Source organism: Scophthalmus maximus, chromosome 17, assembly GCF_022379125.1.
Source record: "Scophthalmus maximus strain ysfricsl-2021 chromosome 17, ASM2237912v1, whole genome shotgun sequence".
Classification (NCBI taxonomy): Eukaryota; Metazoa; Chordata; class Actinopteri; order Pleuronectiformes; family Scophthalmidae; genus Scophthalmus; species Scophthalmus maximus.
Genome location: NC_061531.1, coordinates 3,721,267 through 3,741,380, shown reverse-complemented (window position 1 = coordinate 3,741,380; position 20,114 = coordinate 3,721,267). Strand labels below are relative to the sequence as shown.

Here is a 20,114-nt window from a genome sequence, read left to right as displayed (position 1 = left end):
TCGGAGAAAACCCGAATCAAGCCTTTTTTATTGCTTCACCACACTTCAATGTAGACGTAAGCCCTCTGGTGACATCACAGTACATGTGCGTTCCTACACGGGCCCATATACAGTAAAATATAAAACAGTCAAAGATTCTTTGGTTTAAAAAATGCTTTATAGTGATTTTAATATGGTCTGACCTTCAACATTATGTGTGAAAGGTTACCAGTTCGATACTTTTCCAAATGTTGGGTTTTATTTAAGAAATGAAGGTATATTTAAAGTGGAAAAGATGGTTGCCTTTGCAATCATCATAATGATTTTTACACTAACAGCATTGGGGTCTTTGGGACCCAAAACAAAAGACAGGGGGTTAAGCTGGCCAGCAGGAAACACGCTTCAACACATGTAATCTGTGACATGGATTTCAGCCACGATACAGGTCCATGGTTATGTACCTTATTTATTTAATCTTTTATTGTTATAATGTCATTAAAAGGCACACACTCCACAATGTGTGTTTGATTCATGTTCACAAACAAACCCTCAATATATACAGTATGAGTAAATATGTTCTTGCTAATAGCAAGTGATAGAACACCAATAGTAGAGCCTAAGACAATAAAATCGACATTACTGTGTATGTGTGTAACTTAAGAGTGGAAAGTTGACTATACATTCCAAACATTAAATAAAAATTCATATACTATGATAAGATAAGACAATCCTTTATTCGTCCCACAGCTGGGAAAATGTGGGCGTTACAGTATGGTGTTACAAAGTGGATAGCAGAGTATAAAAAAGCAACAGATATGTAAAAATATTTCTTTTTTATTATAAAAAAACAATGTTATTAAGCATGTGCTGATATTGAATTATGAAGTACAAATGTAAAATAACAATGCCTGAGCGTCCCAAACAGTGAGTAAGAGAGGAATAGGAGAATGCGCAATGACTCGTACATACTCCAACACAGTAGGTGGCGCTGTGGGGCACTCTTTCCCCTCTGGGTTTTTTTTTTTAGAAGGGTTCCGGTAAGGGGACTTCCGTGCAGCCGATCCGATCGTCATAACAGATCATGGGGGAGAAGGGAGCTGAAGGACCCGCGGAGCGAGCGGCGGTCGAGCAGCAGCAGCAGCAGCAGCAGCAGCAGCTCCTCCGCCGCCGACAGGAGCTCGACTACCACTGGAAGAAGAACGCGCCGCGCCTGCGCAGGCGGAACCTGCTGACCGGCCTGGCCATTGGAGCGTTTGTGGTCGGAATGTGTATCCTTCCTGTTTCCCTGGTCACAGCGCTGACGTAACAGAATACAACCTGTGCCCTTCAGCCAGGTGCGTTCACAATTATGATAATTAAATAGTGCACCTGAATAGAACAAACTCATAATGTATAGAATATTGTTTTAAAGCAATGTTATTGTTCAACATAACATGTCTCCTACCTGCAGATACATAAACATAAATGAATTGACCTAAAGATCTCCCTTTAATATATTATAATACATAATATTATATTAATCTTGTCTTGATTAACGTGAAAATGACATTGTCTTTGGTTTTTGTGGTTCAATTCAAGCATTCACTTAAAACTTGTCATTTTGCTTTTCTGACTATTTACCAAGTAAGACTCCCTTCCAACTAGATGGATAGATAGATAGATAGATAGTTACTTTATTTATCCCAAGCTGGGCACAACTACAATATGCTCTATATGCCTTCTGCTGTGTAAAATGTGGTTAAAAAACAACAACTTAACAACAGGGAGAGAAGCCTGTGGTCTTTGGTGCATTCAGGATCAAACCTGGGATCCACCAGGGACGACAGGTGACTGACCATAACTAACAACAGACAAGTGCGCAGTTATTGTATATTGTTGTGCACATGCACAGATGTGTGTGTGGAAACTTGCGCAGAAATGGAGAATGACCTCCGGTAAACGGAATATTGCTTCACGTGTTGATGGGTACCTTCGCCTCACAGCAAGAAGGTTCTGGGTTCGAATCCTGTTCAACCAGGGCCTTCCTGTGTGGAGTTTGCATGTTCTCCCCGTGTATGCGTGGGTTCTCTCGGGGTTCTCCGTCTTCCTCCCACAGTCCGAAGACATGCAGAATGGGGTTAGGTTCATTGGAGACTCTAAATTGACCGTAGGTGTGAATGTGAGAGTGAATGGTTGTCTGTCTCTGTATGTGGCCTTGCGATAGGCTGGCGACCTGTCCAGAGTGTACCCCGCCTCTCGCCCAATGTTAGCTGGGATTGGCTCCAGCGACCCCCCGCGACCCTTAAATGGATAAAGCGGTAGACGATGAATGAATGAATGAATGAATGTTGATGGGTCAATACATAAGCTGTCAGTTGTCACTGTCAGTAACACTGCTCTCAGATGCAGTGGTCTTCTCTTTCCACTGCCCTGCTACTGTGAGGGTCATCATGCATATGAAACACAGACTGTCAGTAAGTATAGATCTGACAGTAGGCAGTGAGCACTTCCTCCCGTCGTACAAAAATGAAGCTGAAGTATCTCGGATACAGGTGCCACCGTCTTGCGCTTTTCACGTTATTTGGAGCCAGAGTCTGCTGAGTTGTGATTGTGGCGTGGAGCCGCGTTATCAAGGTCCCACCCATACACGTGCTCAACCAATCATGAGTCACTGTGTCAGCTGTCAATCGTGGTGTTTCATAGCATTATTATAGCATCAAATAACTTGTTAAAACAAAACCTACTGGGATAGGTAACATCTGGACATACATCAGTGTGATAAGTGCTGCCTAAAATAACAGAAACCATCTTTGGAAAAAAAAAAAAGATTTCACATGTTCTATGATTTCTATGATGGGAGCTGTCATGTCGTCCATCTTTATATACATTGTATTGTGCCAACGTGGTGTATCGTGAACAGTGACTGGTGTGGAACTTGAACTACTCATCAAATGTGACTCTTAAATGATAGACCATGCAGCATGTTTGTTTAAATTTTTTGAATTGGTCGAGTGATTCCAGTCAATGTATGTTGAAACCCAAAAAATAAACAAGGTATTTAGCTGTTTTTACATGCCGTCGTGTTTTTCCTTTAACCTGTTGTCTACCAGTTAGCTACACCATCGTGTCCGTCAAACAGGAGAGGATTGTGGAGGAGCTGGACGACGAAGCCAGGATCCACATCAGCAGAGGGCCGCGGACCAGTGCCAACTCCTGACCAGCTGTCTTTTAATGTGACATCAGACTTCACACTGTGAAACGTGATGTCAGCTGAGCTTAAGACACCTGAGAGAATGCTACTAACTTAATAAGGACTGTGTCTTTGATTGTTTCTTTTGTGTTTTGAAATACATAAAATTATTTGTTGAAACTGATATTTCGGAACTTTTTGTTTTACTTATGTTGCTCAAGCATAGCTTAGACATACGGTGGGAAAAAATATATTTATTAACAGGTTACTAGGACTGACCAATAAATCCCTAAAGTTTCCAATATGTTTCCATTACATATAGAGATAGAGATAATATAGGACGTGTTATGTAAGCGTTACAATCGTTAAATGACTTACCTTAGGAACAAACCAAAAATAGCTTTTTAAAACTAGCTAGTTCTGTCCCGTGTTGACCAGGCACACAGCCATCTAGGAAATGTTGTCATGGAAACACAAACAATAATACACTTATCGTAAGTCGCTTTGGACAAAAGCGTCTGCTAAATATATATAATGTAAATACACAAACTGTCTCACGACCACTCCCAGGATGTTCCTTCAGTGTCACTTGGGGAATTCATGAGTTGAAAGCAAGGACAAAGCTGAATGAGGAACTTTCCAGAACATTCAAAGGGTGTGTGACCTGTGTCACGCTGGGTTCTTAGAGGATATCCCATAACCCATGTTAAGCAAGTTTTCCTTGAAAAGCAACAAAGGCTATTCTCTGGGTTGTGGGCTTCAAATAGTGCAAAAATCCACGAGGGTGTTGAATCAGTCGCTTGTAATTCATTCTACACATTTCACCAGATGGTTTGAAAGGGGAGTGAAGTAAAGCCATCTATGTAAAAATAGTGAAACCATCCCTGAACAGAGGAGGAGGCCGGAGACGCCATCTCCCCCCCCCCCCCCCCCCTCACAATGCTGCATGTCCTTTCATCTCTTCTCAGGAGACTTAAAAAAAACCAACTTGTCTCCAATGACTCTTCACGACCTGGTTATAACAGTTTCACCGACATGTCGTTCAAACAGTCTGCTGCGTTTATAACACTGTCCGGACTCCACAGGCTAAATACTTGGGATTCACCACAACTTTTAATAGGCGTTCAGGTTCACGATCTCCTACGTTCAACTAGTTAGAACTGAAGAGGCCTCTTGAATGAGAGGTGGCACGTCTTCACGAAACCACAACCGAGTCCAGTTGTCCCTGACTCAACACCCTCATGGATAACTATGACCCGAACGAGCATCTCCACAGACAAAAAAAATCTATACCATCATCTCCATCTCACAGCACCTCAGACTTTCTTCAGATATGAACTCTGGAAACTGTCCCCAAAAATGATGTCCAGACATTCTCCAGAGTTCGACGTTCACATATGTCGAACGCGGCAGGACATTGTCCGTGTCAGACTCGTTCGCAACAGCAAGTTCATATACGGAACATTCTGTGGCGTCCTGGTAGAGCATGTACAGTAGGAGGCGGGACATGCCGATGATTCTCCGGGGGAAAGCGGTGTTTCCGTTTACAGTCATTGTCGCGCCCACTGTCACGCTCTGAATGGTCCAGAGATCCTTCGGCTGTAGGCCTATCCCGCATGGGCTCACTTGGACGTTTTTTTCTAGTTCCAGAAGATGATAAAAGTAAAACTTTTGGACATCTGCGATCTCCCATACAGCCCCTTCAGAAAGTTTCAGGAAAATGTTCGGGCTTCAGTGTATGCCAGAAAACAATTTTTAGTAAGTTAGGTCAGCTGAGCAGGGACCACATGGTAACCTTCCAACATGGCCACCAGGGGGCAATAGAACACTCCACTAGGATGAGACACACTGGGTTGCCACGAGTTTTCTGTGGAGTACTAGAGGGTTTGAGCCGGCTACAGGCCAGCTACGCCCCTGCCTGCAGTTGTGTTTGGATTTATCAATATCTGGGCGATTTTCCCTATGAATTCCTGGGGATGAATATGCAATTCTTTTAGATGTAGAGTAGATACGAGGAAGAGTGTTAAAAATCTATGAGAGCCAGGCCTTTGTGTGTGTGCGTGGAGGTGTGTCCGTGTGTGTGTGTGTGTGCGTGTGTGCGTGTGTGTTTGTGTATGTGCCCGTGCCTTCCATGGTTTAATTCAAATTCTAGGTAGAAAGATTGAGTTACGAGTACAAACTTGTGGCTAAAACCATGTTACTGAAAGTAGACCCCTCTGTGTGATTGTGTGTGTGTGTGTGTGTGTGTGTGTGTGTGTGCGCGTGTGGATACTGAAACATGGAATTACATGAGGCGGGTCTGGTGTTGGATGAGTTTAGTCGTCTGAGGTCAACAACACATCCAGTTAAAAAAAGTGTTGAGCGCATGAGACAAGTGCTGTGATTGGTCAGTCGAGGCCGTGTGCACTGTGCTCCCAGGATGCACCCCGATCCCTTTCTGTGGTGACCAGGCTGCTAGGTAGCCAACGCGGCTGCTCTCTACTTTAAAGAACTGAGAGAGAGAAAAAAAAAAACGTACACGTGTATCACCACTGGATTATTCGGTGGTCCACCAGAGGGAGCGTTGCACTGAAAGGTTTTGTTTGTGAGAGATCCAGCTGCAAGAAAGACTCACCCACTCATAGATACTGGATGTTACAGTGTCACTTTGTCTCTTTTGAGTTCAAAAACTACACATGAACAAAAGAAAACAGAAAAGCACAAATTCAAAGGGCGTTATGACAGAAGCTATTGTACAGGAAGCAAACGTCACACAAATACAAAAGCAGAACAAAACATTTCACAAGCTTTCTGTCAAACGAGACAGGGAAAGGTCATCTCAAGGACATTCAGTGAAGAGCTCTCACACGTACGCGTTGGAGGCTTCAACGGAAACGCTGCTCGTTCTCCTTGACTGTGTTGTCAAACTGCGTCGCAGCTCTGTTCGCTCCACTTTGTTCGCACCGGGCGAGGTCGGATTCGAGACGAGCTCCGCTTTTTCGAGCAAATACTCAGGCGTCAGCTCAGGCACCAGCCAATCAAATCACATCGAATGTCAGAATGAGCCCGGAGGCAGCCTGTGAACCGGTGTGATTCTCTTTAGCATTGCACGGGTAATCGCAACGTGATGGCTCGTACACTCTTCTTCGTCGATTTCGATGGCGGGATGGCGTAATAGCTGCATTCTCAGCACCTTCTGCTCTGGGGTTTTCCCTTTCAGATATTAAAATGGGGCAGAAAACCTGAAGGAGAGACGTATATGTAGGGATTATTTGTTTGATTATAGGGATTATTTCGAAACCAATGTATTGTTTGTTTTGATAAGTTTGATGTTGAATTTACAACAACAACAGGCCTTAACCCTAACCACAGCCCTAACCCTAATCCTATTCTAACCAAATCAAACGCAACATTTAAAGGCTTTAAGAGTGCAAAATCAAAGAAAATATGTGAGATGTTACGTCGTTGCCCGCCATGTTTGGAATTCCAGGAGACGTTGCAATACGCATGCGCAAGCAGTGAGCCAGTGAACCAATGAACCAGTGAACAAGCTCATTCTTATCTGGTTCCCGGTGCCGTGTTCTCGGTCGCAGACATACCTCCACGGAGCATTTGCCGGAAAGCTTGCTAAGGCGCGTGTCCCGAGAAGGTTGTTGTCATTGCGGCGATTGTGCGAGCGCAAAGCGTCAGGCACAATCACCGTCAAGCGTTAAAGCAACGTGTGGGAGCTCGGTTAGTCCTCCAAAAAAGGATATAGGAAATAGTTTGATTAGTGATTTTAAAGTGGGGTTGTATGAGTTACTTATGCATGGTCAATATGTTACCTTATGGAGATGGAGCGTACTTTGGCAATGTATAACTGCGCCAACTTACGCCGGCAGAGTATCAATCCGCAAATCAGCTGTTTGACTCAAAGCTATACCGCGGAGTGCAAAGTGCAAACTTCAACCGATGTCTGGCGGAAAACTGTGACTTAGGCTATTTCCATTTCCCCTCCAAACTCCGTTACATGAGATCGCTGATCACCATATTGATTGGTAACATATTAACTATGCATAAGTACCTCATACAACCCCACTTCAAAATCACTGAACTATCCCTCTAAATAAGGAATGGAGGTTCATGTACTGTAAGGAGGACACATCAGGTCAATACTAGATTTGAACCGATTTAGTGATTTTGAAGACCTTTGACACATCAAGCAAGATTCTTAAAAATGTTGCTTTTATAATGGAAAAAAAAAACCCCTAACACATAACACATAGCCTTGAAAAACCATGATTCTGGCGAGGCACAGCGGTGCAGGTTCGAACATGATGGCCCACCAGGGCCTTTCAGTGTACAGTTTGCATGTTCTCCCCGTGTGTGTGTGGTTTTTTTTTTCTCAGAGTGCTTCCTCCCACTGTCCAAACGCATGATGCTTGAGCTCCCAACTGCCTCTGTGTGTCTCTGTATGTCGGCCCTGGGATGAACAGGCGACCTGTCCAAGGTTTTCCCCCGCCTCTCGCCCGGTGTCAGATGGGATGGACTCCAGCCCCCCTGTGACTCACGAAGGATGAGATGTGTAGATATTGATTTTCAATACTAAGAAAACTTAAACATATGAACCAAACCCTCTGTGGTGTACTTTACTATACTAGTTCTCAGAGGTTTTTTTGGGGAGTGTGAGGTGTCCGGGCTTTGTCCTCAAGACATGCACCTGGTCCGATTCCAGCCATGGGGCATTTGTTTGCATGCCAAAGTTACACTGCTTATGTTTTTTGCGTAACTGACTATTACTTTGTGGCAAAGAAGTTTGATGTCTGATGATACGTCACGGTGTGTAAACGAGAAAAGGAGAGAAAGGGTAAGATGGTGAGGTGTGCAGAATAAAATATGTAGAACACCCATCAAAGCTATTCTCATTTACTTTTCTGCAGTTGTAAAAAAAAGAAAAAAAAAGAATCAATTCTACAGGTACTGGATTTGCCAGAATTTGCAGATGAAAGTGTACAGATTTTTTGTGACAGATTTTATTCTATTATTGCAGTACGTCAAATGTTAAAGTATCACACGCACATCTTGCCAAAGGGGTCTGATTATATAACTATCAGAACATTTCTGTGTCATGCCATGAAGATCGTCTTTTAAAAATATCTTTACAAGCACACTGATCCCTCCCACTGTGTGCATTATCCTGTTTTAACCATATTTATTAAATGAATTAGAACATAAACTGACTATTCATGCATGTATAATTCTATAGCTTTATTGGGTTACTGTTGTTAGATGCCTTTACATTTCAGGCAGTTTCTCCCTTTTTTGTAATGAGGAGCAAGTGATATGAATATGAAATGACAACATTTTATTGTAAAATGTTAATTTTAATTCCAAAAGTTTCCCGTTATCATACAAATAAATGCACACCAAGGGAGCGAATGTCAGTGTGACAGACAGCCATCATCGAGCCAAGAAATAACAGGATGAAGATAAATATCCCTGAAACAAATGCAAAACAACCACTGATTGGCTCCCATCTTTGACTTCATTCCAATTTAAACCTACCGACTCTCTGACTACATGGCTCAAACTGAGGAGACACACACAGGTACAGTATTATCTGTGTCGTGATGACGATGATTTATCGCAGTTTTGATCATATTATAATGTTTGCATGGAACATATACAACCTTTGTAAGACTTGCCTGGTTTTAAAAACATCAGGTTATGATAATAATAGTTTTGCTGCGGTGAGCAGCGTTGTTGGCACCTCTCCAGCTGGTGGCGCCCTACGCAACGGCCTAGGTGACCTATGCCTGAAGTTTGATTCTCTGTGGTGAAATGAGGCCCACTAATCGAAAGAAGAAAAAAAGTTACCAACAAAAGTTGGAAACATTTTGGTCTGTAGGTCCAAGCTTCTGTCTGCAGAACAATCATATGTACCGATTCTCTTTTCTTCTTACTAGTGTGTAGGCCAAGAGTGTGTGTGTGTGTGTGTGAGTGAGTGTGTGTAACCCTATATCCACAGCAACATGCCTGTCCTGGCTTGTCTTCATGTGTTTGTATAGGCAGAGGTCAAACCGCTGTAACTTCATGGCCTTGCAGGTGTTTGTGTGAGCGTGTGTGCGCGTGTGTACAATGTATAGTTGTAGTGTTTGTAGTTTGCAGAGAGAAGGAAAAGAAGCCTACGCTTCTTTATACAGTAGTGAGATGGTTTCATTACAGTGACACTTTGTAGTTTCTATCAAGTAGTGATGCATTGCCTGGGGGCAGTGAACCTGGATCACATCTTCAGTGCACAGGTGCATTGTGGGACAGATGCAAATAATCTAATATGATGTTTCAGATGTCTCTTCCATTGGTCATTTACAGAGTTAGCTAACACTAACATAGATTACCTCACCAGCTTCGTCTCCTTAGCTTCTGAGGAGAAGTACCTGTGTTCTTACTAGCATCTTGCTCCTGCAGCGTCTTTACAACAGTGAGCAAACGATCAGACCACCTGGATCCACTATCGGCGCGAGAGCCGCAACATATATCTCATTATGGATATCACAACACCGGAAAAGTGTTAAAATATCGAAACTTTAAGCTTTCTCAAACCAAGTACAAAGACATTTTTTTTTTTTGAATTCATCAACAATCCTCCTCTGTCACTCACTCCCATGAGTTTTGAACCAATGAGTCATGTTATGCACTTTCTATGCGTTCGTTTTTTATTATCATTATTGTTCTGAGGACTGTTGATTAATCTGTAAAGTTTAAAATAAATATTTAATACTTGTTGAACAGATGTTAATATGACGTTCAGTGTATTTTGAATTAACTTTTGATGACTAATTTCCCCTGTGATTACTGTCCATGATTTGTCAATACATCTAAAATTTAATAGCAGGTTCATTTACAGCTTATGCATCATACAACACAAACCTTATGCAGGTGCTTATTAGCAATCAAGAATTAAACAGTTAGATTAACCAGATATAATGGAAATATAGTGCTTATTTTGTACATTTTATGAATTCACACATTTGTGTTATTTAATCCAAAGCATCCTATCTCATGTGGAATATTGTAGAATGAATAAATACAGATGTCCTGTGTTTCTTAATAAAAAAAATATCTGTTATTGAATTACAGTAAAACATTTAGCAAAACCCACTGACTGGTAACTCTGCTGCCCCCAGTTTACAATGCATGTTTTTAGTATTCATTTTTTCCACTAATTTATTTTCTGACAGTGAACAGGAAGGAGCGGAGAAAGAGAGGAAAACGAAAACTAGGAGGCTGGAACTTGAGGTATTCCGGAGGCAGGCACAGACAGGCCGACTGAGAGCGGCGAGACGCGGAGAGGAGGATTTAAAAGGAAAACTGAGGCAGCAGAGTGAACAGAGACGTGTGCTGCATTTATAATCGGAGAACAATTTCACATCTCATCGTAAAGGGTGTTTGTTGAATTGTATGCTGCAGGTTAGGAGGTTAGCGCGCTTTGTCGATCAGGCTTTCCGATCAGATGCGAGCTGGGTTTCAAATCGAGCTCCGCTGCAGTGTGATACTGGATCTCATCACACTCATGCAGCTGAATTCAATTTTCATGAGCCTGTGACTGACTTACGTCATCGCAGTCATTCCCCATCAGCTGATATTGTGCATAAACCTGATGACATGAAATATTACAACAACTCACTACAAGCTGGTCCTCCTGTAATTCACATTATTCAAAAAGTCATATATAAGTATGTATGCAGGCCAAATACATACTTATGTATGACATTTTGTGCAAAAGCCGTTTCTGCAAATTAGATGGATGGAAACATGCTGACACCAACATGAAGGAGATAAAGATATAGATCATGCTGTGATTCGTCTGATGTGTCACTGTGCTCTGTTTAATGCTTTTACTTAATTGTGAACAAAGCACTTTACCAGTTGTCGATGTGTAGATCTGAATCTGTACCTGTACTGTATGGATGCACTCGGTATATTAGAAGTTTGAATGTTTCCCTTATTGCCATATTTCCCTTTATACTTTTGGTCCCTTAAATGTTGCCGGGGAAACACTGTTATTGTGCCTTTTACTGCACTACACGTATTGAGCAGCCTTAGGTACAAATTATTCGATTTACATTCAAAAATATTTGATGCACTGAAATACGAGTTGTTGTAGATTAAATGACTCAACATTATAGACGAGTTAAATTCAATTAATTCATTAGACTTATTAGTTTGCCTTTTAAACTTTTCTTTTTGAATATTTTTATGGCTACATGCCTTCAATGAAGTAATATTTACCCTTGGATGCTGCTTCTTCCAGCTCTGATTATGGGAACTTGATGGAAAAATGACACAATCTTTGGCCTCACTTCATTGGATATCAGACTTTTTAAAAAATTTATCCCATTATTTCAACATGTAGATACAGAAAGCTACTTCACGCCGTCTGTTCCAGTTTTCATTTTGTTCTGTATATTACTGTTAATCTGATCTTTATAACAGAAGAGCACTCGACTAGAACACTCAGTAGGAACTAAAAGTTGATAGTTCCTGCTATTGGTGTTTTATTGAATTTCTGAATTAGGATTCAAACTTGGTCGATTTCTTTTTCCTTCTTCCCCCGCCACCTTGGCACGTGAAAAACGCACACATGGTCAAATAGAGAGGCCCACAATAGAAACACATTAAAAGCTTGAGAAGCCATTTGGGCCGCCCCTCTTCATCCCACATTCCAGCGGAGTTCACCCGCTCGGGGTGAAAAGCCACACCCTGCGAGAGGGAGGACGAGTGAGGGAGGAGGCGCTGTACACGCTCAGCCTTCCCTCTAGCACTTTGCTTCAGCCACGACTGAACGTTTTCCTCATCTGAAATGAGGAGGAGGAGGAGTGACGGTGACGTTTGTTCATTTTTGTCTCATCTGATGTGTCTTAAATCACTCTCTATAAACCAATACAGTATGTCTCGGTAGAACACCGTCCGCTCCCCCTGTTAAATGCATTGTGTTCATATTTTAATCACTGATAATGCAGATGGAAATATAAACCTGCCTTTCTTTTTAATGCAGCCTGTGCCTATTGGATTCAGTTGCAGAGTACTACACTACGGTTGACTGGCACTGGTGCAGCAGGCGCTTGATTTTGTGGCTGACAGGGAAATTAGTTGTAATCAGACGCTCACATCTTTGTGTCAGTTGAATTTAACTATTACGATTCAGTTATGCGGATGCGATGCATGAAACGTGAAAAGCATGAAAAGAGACTTTTACATCTGAGGTGATGTTTCAGCCATAAAACATGTTGTCTTGAGTTTAGTCAAAAGGATAATCACTGAAACACAAGAACAAAAAGAGTACAGTGTATTATATGATTATGTTATTGACAGCACAGTTAAAGGGATGAAAATAAAAAAAAAAATAAAACAAAATGACCACATTGTACAATAAAAATTAGAATCTTATCTCAAGTCTTGTGACAATCCTGCTAAACTGTGACTCAGCTGGGAGTTGTTTTTGTAAATAAAACCTGTAAAAACCATGTTTGTTTTCCTTTCATGCTATGGACCCGATGGGCGAATGGTGAATCATCTTTGGCGGGAGGGTTTTGCGTGTGTGTGTGTGTGTGTGTGTGTGTGTGGATGAGAGGGGGGAGTGGGGGGAGGTAACATCTGACTGTGAGAGCAAAAGGGAAGGAAAAGACAAAACTCCAAAAAGTGGAAAGAGAGAAAGGGACACTTCTTCTTCTTCTTCTTCTTCTTCTTCTTCTTCTTCTTCTTCTGCCAGTGCATGCTGGTCCCTCACATTGTCACCCAGAGACAGCCAATCAGAGAAAGGCCACCACCCACTTCACCAAAATGCACACACACACACACACACACACACACACACACACACACACACGGCGCGCTGATGTTGCCCGCTGATCTATACCAATGGCGGAAAGTCTTTTTAGTCACAGCCCCCCGACTGCAGTCGATGCCCCCCCCGCCCCCCCCACCCCCTTGATTCAATCCTGAAAACTGTTCGACCAGAACAAAACACACACACACACTTTAACATAAACTATCCTGCTGAGTCCTGTGTTCGTCCATGTAAACACGCAGTCTGTGTTGGAGTTCGGAGGGTGGGGGTGGGGGGCAGTTCTGGTCAACTGCAAGGCAAAATGCTGCATGGCGCCCTTTCACAGCATCTGTTTTATTGTCATGAGTTAAAACACGTAAGCATCGTACATATAGCATCTGAGTTTACAGCTGATCATTATAGAGCACTAAAGTTGCATGAAAATGTTAAATCAACAAATTAATCTAGCGTTTCATTTAATTCAATTCACACTCCATGTGCTTAACATATGGAAGGCTGTTGAATTACAAGTTCATTGTCATTTGCAGGCATTGTTTTATTCTCTTGTTCGGGGGGTGGGGTTTAAAACCTTAATTACATCAGCTGACATTATTCTTTGTACTGAGCATATTCCTAAATACATTTTTTTGTGTAATTGGATTATGAGATATTATTGCAAATTAAATTAGGCAAAGTGACTGGGGGCGGTGGTTTGTTGATCAGTAAGGATGTAAATCTACAATGAGTCTGGATAGATATATTTTACTTATATACTGGTATCTTCCAGCTGGGCACTGTAGGTTTTAAAACATTAATAATCTTCACAAGGATCTATTGATAGCAGCACCTGTATTAGAATGCATTGTTTTTAGCTATAGGTGTGCCAATAAATTGCCAAATGAGGGTAGTTTTGCTTCAAGACAAATGATCTGCGATTTAGAGGGGAATTATAGTTTTTGTTTATTTTTCCCAAAAGAAAATTAAGCAAGATGAAATTGTGCATCTTTCGGGGGCTATTTTCAGGTGCGGATTGATATGCATTAGCTCGTATTTACCTTGAGTCTTTTATTAAACTACTGTGTGTGTGTTTGTGTGTGTGTTGATGGTTAGGAAAGTAAAGGAAAATAGAGTGCAGCAGTGTGACCAACTGATGACTGCATTTTAATATACAATAACATACAGTATGTCAGGCTACATATACTTAATATACCCGTTTGTGGGATCAATTCATTGTTCATTGGATTTATTGTCAATAAGTAGAATATAGAGTATCACCAGTCTTATTCTTTGATCACAAAAGTCCATAAGCGTCTGGTTGAAGTGGTTTGTGCGCCTGACAGCAACAGCCGACATCTTTGAGTGTTTTGTTCTGCTTTGCGTCAACTTTCGTCTGGAAAGAGGACACCTCGTTCCCTTCCTTTAACACGACCCGTCATCCTGTAGGACACGCCCCCTTTCCACTCCACAGTTCTCCCCTCAGCTGCCCCTCCCTCCCTCCATCCCACTCTCCCACCACCCTAAATCTGCAGGGTTTTTTTCCCCCACGTGTGGTAATTGCTGCCGATTTTCCCAGGTTATCGATTGTGTCTCCTCTTCCTGTTTCCCACACCGGTGAGAACAGTCCACCGGTGAAACCGGCACCAGGACCAGTACCAGTGGGCCAGCAGCTGAGCACAGCTGCAGGGGCGCAGGGTCTGTGTGTGTGAATGGGAGTTCAGGTTTGCGAGAGTGCAGTTGACTATGTCACCACCAGGGGTCGCCAGAACAACTCTGTCTGTTAACAAATAGCTGCACAGTTCCCAAATATACTGTCAGAACCACAGCACTGATGAAGAGGAGACCTCCACCATTGTTGCCTCTCTGACCACTGTCACCGTCAAGCACAGACAGAGGCCGATGATAATAGAACGTTTTACGGACCCTTTGATAAACTGACTGTGGGTGAGGATCTTCTAAGGAACAAGAGCAAATGCCTGACGACCCGAGGCCTTCACTGACTTACGGCATCGAGTCTTAGTCATCTGAGCGACTGTGCCAAAAAGAAAAAGTTTAGAATGTACCTTCATGCTAAATATTTGTATGGGGGAAAGCACAGTTTCACTGAAATTTTGGCCCTGTATTTGTGGCAGTGCAACAACCAATGACCTGTAGAACTCCTGCCGCCATTTTATTTAATTTCACTGCCTTGCATGAGGATTGAATCTCGTTCGTTGATATCAATAGTAATATTAAGACGATTGCTGCGAACAAAATGGCCACCTGCAGGACAGCTGAGGATTCTCAATCCTATTGGATGAAAGTGTTAATATGCTACTTTACTTTTTTTTTGTGTTGTGCAAATAAAATACGCCATCAGTCTGATGACAATAGATTGAACCAATAAACAAAGTTTTGATTAATTTGGGGAATATCAGGTGTTTTCATCTCGCCTTTCTCCGTGTTTCCACATGTCATCCATGCCTACATGAGAAAACCCTGTATTACATTAGAAATTGTTCCCATGGCACCATGTAAGAGGTAGGCTAATATTAGCTTAGCCACTGACTTTTGTTAAACTAAGCTGTTCACTTCATATTTACTTTGTCAACCACAGTCCTACTGTATCCCCTAACCTGTGCCCGATCGGTAAATAACAACCACAACAACAAAAATAAGGTTACACACTAAAAACCTGGCCAACTTAACTTTTATCAAAGTGAGTCATTCCACATGCATTACATGGCATTTTATTCATATATGATATAATTCAATAAGGAATTTGAGATTGACAAAGAAGAAACACTTTTCGGAAAGCAGAAAACAAACCCTACATGCAGTAGTGGGGTTTGCTTACGGACGGGAAAGTTGAAGAGCCTGTGAGATTATAACATCGTCGTAAAAGAACAATAAGCTTTACTTTCAGGGTAAAAGGGGGACTGCGACTTTGTGAAAAGTAGACACTGTGGTCCATTTCTGCCGGAAGGAAAGCCACTGATAGGGAAGAAGAACTAACAGTGAAGATTAGAGGGACAGTCACAGACAAGAAGTGAGGAAAAGGAACCGAGAGAGAGAGAGAGAGAGAGAGAGGGAGAGATGAGACCAGGCCACATAACTTTTACTGAAATGAGTAATCCACTGGTGTGTGTGTGTGTGTGTGTGTGTGTGTGTGTGCGTGTGTGTGCACCTTCTGCTGATCTCATCAGCCAGCTCGGACACCAGCAGCTCCGATGTCTCAGCACCGGAGCAGCCAATAGCTCACGACCTACCTCGCGGATTGACCAATCACCGCCTGCCGCCGTGGATGGAACCGCCCACTTCTCTCTATGCTCCACCCACCAGGAGCTGCATCTGGTGGAGCCCTGACATTTCTTCTCAGACGGCTTCTCTTGTTCTTCTTTCTCAAAGTGAAAAAAACGAAACCTTTCAGTTGTTTCTCAACGAAAACAACACAAACTAAAGAAAGTCAAATGACACGAGTCAGCACAGAAACCAGCATGTATTTCTCAGCACGCAGTCACATTTGAATAAATCTACCTACAGCCTTAAAGCGTTCAGAGTCAGAGAGTTTAAAGAGTTCTGGAAATGTTGTGTTCAAGCCAGGAGCTGCAATGGGCTTGTGCTCAAGTGCCATTTTGATGAAACCAGGACACGCTCAATTTTCCCTCAGCAAGTGTGGAAAAGTAGAATAACTAGGAAGTTGTGCATCAAGGCGAAAAACACAACTGATTTCCTTACCATGTCAGGGTGTGACATGTATGCTCAGCCACCCAGCGCCTTGCCTTGAAGCTCACACTCATCTACTCAGTCCGCTTACACTGATAAACTATAGTCAAAACAAACAGTCAACATACACAATAGTCAAATATAGTATATATATATATATATATATATATATATATATATATATATATATATATATATATATATATATATATATATTTACTTTAGCTATGTCATCCATCAATATGATGCCGGTCAATTGAGTCACATTGCTATTTTTGCCGATGCCCAGGATGTCTGCTCGCGCTTCCCTTGGGATGCAAATTGCAGTTCACCCAACACCAACCGGTGTCATTAATAACAAGCTTTTTCTGAATGTGACATAGCGTCCAAAACAAAAACAAAAATGAAAAAATATGAAAAGTAAAAAATGATGAAAAAACAACAAATTCAAATTTGCAGAAAAGTGTCTCCTTTTCAGTGTCCATGCTAAGCTAAGCTGTAGCTTAACATTGACCACATAGATGTGAGAGTTGAATCAATCCCATGTATCTCTTGGCAAGAAAAGCCAATAAGAGTATTTTACAAAAATGTCAAACTTTTCCTGGAACAGTGAATTTGTTCATACTAGCCAGTATGAAACACCAATGCTGTTGATATGCACGGTTGGGCTTTCTGCTCAGGATTATGTCTCGTGAGGTTTCTTTCTGGGGAAATGAATTTTCTTACCATCGTGGAAGCTCAGATAGGAGGAATGTCTCTGAGCTTAGAGGGCCGATGCATGCGATTGCACACTTTCTGTTCCTTCGTACCACGTACAATAACGCCTGTCTTCAAACTCACGGATCTACAACTTGTACAGTCTTGAGCTTTTTTTGATGCAGTGTTTACGGTCTTAAAAATCCGCTGTAATCTGCATCTCTAACGGCTGTGGAACTCAGTCGGGTCGGGTTTGAGCCACTCTAATGAAACAGATAGACTCCTGACAGCATTAGCAGCGACACCATTGGGTTTTACAGGGATTTTAGCTGGGAATGTTTTGTGACTATAGGCCCGAATCTTTCTGAGTAAAAGCTCTATAATCATCGCATAACATAAACAATTTAATTGCCCACTCCCCTCAACCTTGCTGCTGTCCGTGTGTGGATGCAGAGAGACTGGGAGGGGTTAAGTTCCCCTTGTGTACAGTAAAAGTTCTCTGCAGCCTCCTGCCGACATGGACAGCGAGCAATCCGTGCGGCCTCAGCTCGGCTGTCAGGCTCGCACTGCAGCGGTCGCAGCAAAAGGCAAGGTAGAGACAGAAGACGCACTAACGACAGCGCCCCTTAGATATGAGAACCAATTTTTTCCTGAGAAATATCAAAACAACAAGCCAGGCTTGATGTAATCAGTAAGACCCTCCCACAGGAAGAGACCCCTGGTAGAACCAAACTCAGGGTGGGTGGCCATCCGCCTCCACATATGTTTTGTATATTTACAGACGTGCTACATTATACCTGTCTGTGATCATGCAAATTGAAGTCACAATCCACTGCCCACCTAACCTGCTGTCCGTTATATTGGGAGTAGTGATCATACAAGTGAATTAATCGATGCACAGATTATATTTTTTTAAGTTTTTTATGTGATTTTTTTTTTTTTACCGCAATTCATTTCTGTAAATGAAACCTTCATTTTGTTCGTGGTGCTGCAATCAACAAACATGAAAGGTTCTTGACCTCGTGTAGCTCGTTGAAGTTTGACCTAAAGTTTACTTGTGCTTCTTTGCTCTCTCTGCAGCTCAAGACATCTTCTTTCAACACATGCGCAGCATATAGAAAACACGTACTTTTATATCTAATTTTCCAACACCAATGACGGAAAGAGAACCTCAATAGTGCTGTGAGTCAAACCCCGCGGCAACAACAAGCGTGTCCAGACGTGTGCATCACTTTAAAGTGTCCTCTGGTTACACTACCGCTTCGCTGCAGGTCTATTTGCCACAGTTTTTTCCTAATGCGGCACATGTGTTGTCAAATTGATAAAGATTCTTTTCATAATTTGCCCGTGTTTTGTCTTTTTGCGCGTGTTTTCTTAAAGGGATAGTTGACAGTGATTTTGAAGTGGGGTTGTATGAGTTACTTATGCATAGTCATTATGTTAACTTATGGAGACGGTGATCAGCGATGTCACTTTACGGAGTTTGGAAGAGAAGTGGAAGGTTACACCGTATTGGGTGTGTCTTCACCACCCACCCACGTGTCGGTCAAATAAATTCAAACATAAACTGATGAAAAAATAAGTTGTGTGAAGGGCCTGATGTTAGAACTAGCATTAGAAAAAACTTACATTATATAACCTAGACACAACTTAAACATAACTTACACATTACATATTGAGCCATTATCATCTTTGTTTGTCCGTTTTACCATTTGTTTGACTGCGATGAACTACAAGTTTGCCTGCTACAAATTTTTGCCCTTTTGTCCTTCCATTGCCACAAAGGATGTGGAGCGATATAAGATATTAAGATATTCAAGGCCATGCATTTCCAGTTGTTACACAGTAGCACCCAAGGCTCATTAAAATCAGGGTGTTTTGCACAGCAAAACACCCTGATCTCAGCAGCAGATGGTCTGCACGTAGCCCCAGACCTTGTCAACTCTCGGAGACGCCCCTGCCCGACGGGGAGAAGAAAGGGAACGAGGCAGAAGGAACCAGCTATAAACTACAATTTGTAATGCAAGGCCCCAGAAAACCCGTTTAAAACACCGCCATAAAACTTCAAAAAACGTGCAGGTCCAATCGACGCCGTTCCTCCTCTTCCCCCCCTGCAGTGGAGATACAGCCTCTTTATCCATAAGCCCCCTGCTAATGTGGCTAAGAGCTAACAGAAAACAGCAGTGGCTTTGGGAGGTGGAGGGTGTTAATTGGCTTTCAGAGCGGCTAATATGGAAAGAAGCACTGTTTAAAAATTGCTGAGAGGGACATAAAAAGAGGAGAAGAAAGGAGAGGAAGAGGTGACCTGTGGGCCCCCCCCCCCCCAATGTCATACTGGAAACCACCAGAGGGGGGCCATTTTAAAACCACTCCATAAAAGCATTTAGGAGTGTGGAGGTGCCAGCGTGGTGTAGCTGCTGATCTTTCAGCTCCACGCCTACGTGTGCCTTTTGCGTTATTACCTTGCATGCATTTGGATGGCGCTTTTGTCCAAAGCGACTAACAATAAGTGCATTCAACCGTGAGGATTTTACTCCAAAAGAATCATGAGAGTATAAGCATTCACCAAACGGGCAAAAACAGCTTCATGTGCTCCTTTTCTTTTTAAAAAACCTCTGCAGCTTTTCCTGTCGAGATGCCAGACGCCAACATCAGCCCGTGCCACATAGGGCCAGAGGGCGGCCATCTTTGAATACACACTAGCCCTGAAGTACCTGGACACGTACGTTAAGATGTTCTGTAGCCGAGTCTGGCATCTGTAAATCCCCCCACAAGCAATCT

The 20,114-nt window shown here is 42.4% G+C and overlaps 1 protein-coding gene across 1 annotated transcript; it reads left to right on the top strand.

Moving 5' to 3' along the window:
* Positions 1-1,009: 1,009 nt before the first annotated feature.
* Positions 1,010-3,332, top strand: LOC118289434 (cytochrome c oxidase assembly factor 3 homolog, mitochondrial). Its single transcript, XM_035616451.2, has 2 exons — positions 1,010-1,247; positions 3,069-3,332. The coding sequence occupies exons 1-2, from the start codon at positions 1,061-1,063 to the stop codon at positions 3,173-3,175; spliced, it is 294 nt and encodes a 97-aa protein (XP_035472344.1). The 5' UTR covers positions 1,010-1,060; the 3' UTR covers positions 3,176-3,332.
* Positions 3,333-20,114: the final 16,782 nt, after the last annotated feature.

What these genes read in the sequence shown, in the direction of transcription:
- LOC118289434 (XM_035616451.2), top strand. Translation starts at nt 1,061, where the DNA reads ATGGGGGAGAAGGGAGCTGAAGGACCCGCGGAGCGAGCGGCGGTCGAG. An exon ending in AGCGTTTGTGGTCGGAATGT is followed by an intron (nt 1,248 to 3,068) that starts GTATCCTTCCTG and finishes GTTGTCTACCAG; the next exon opens with TTAGCTACACCATCGTGTCC.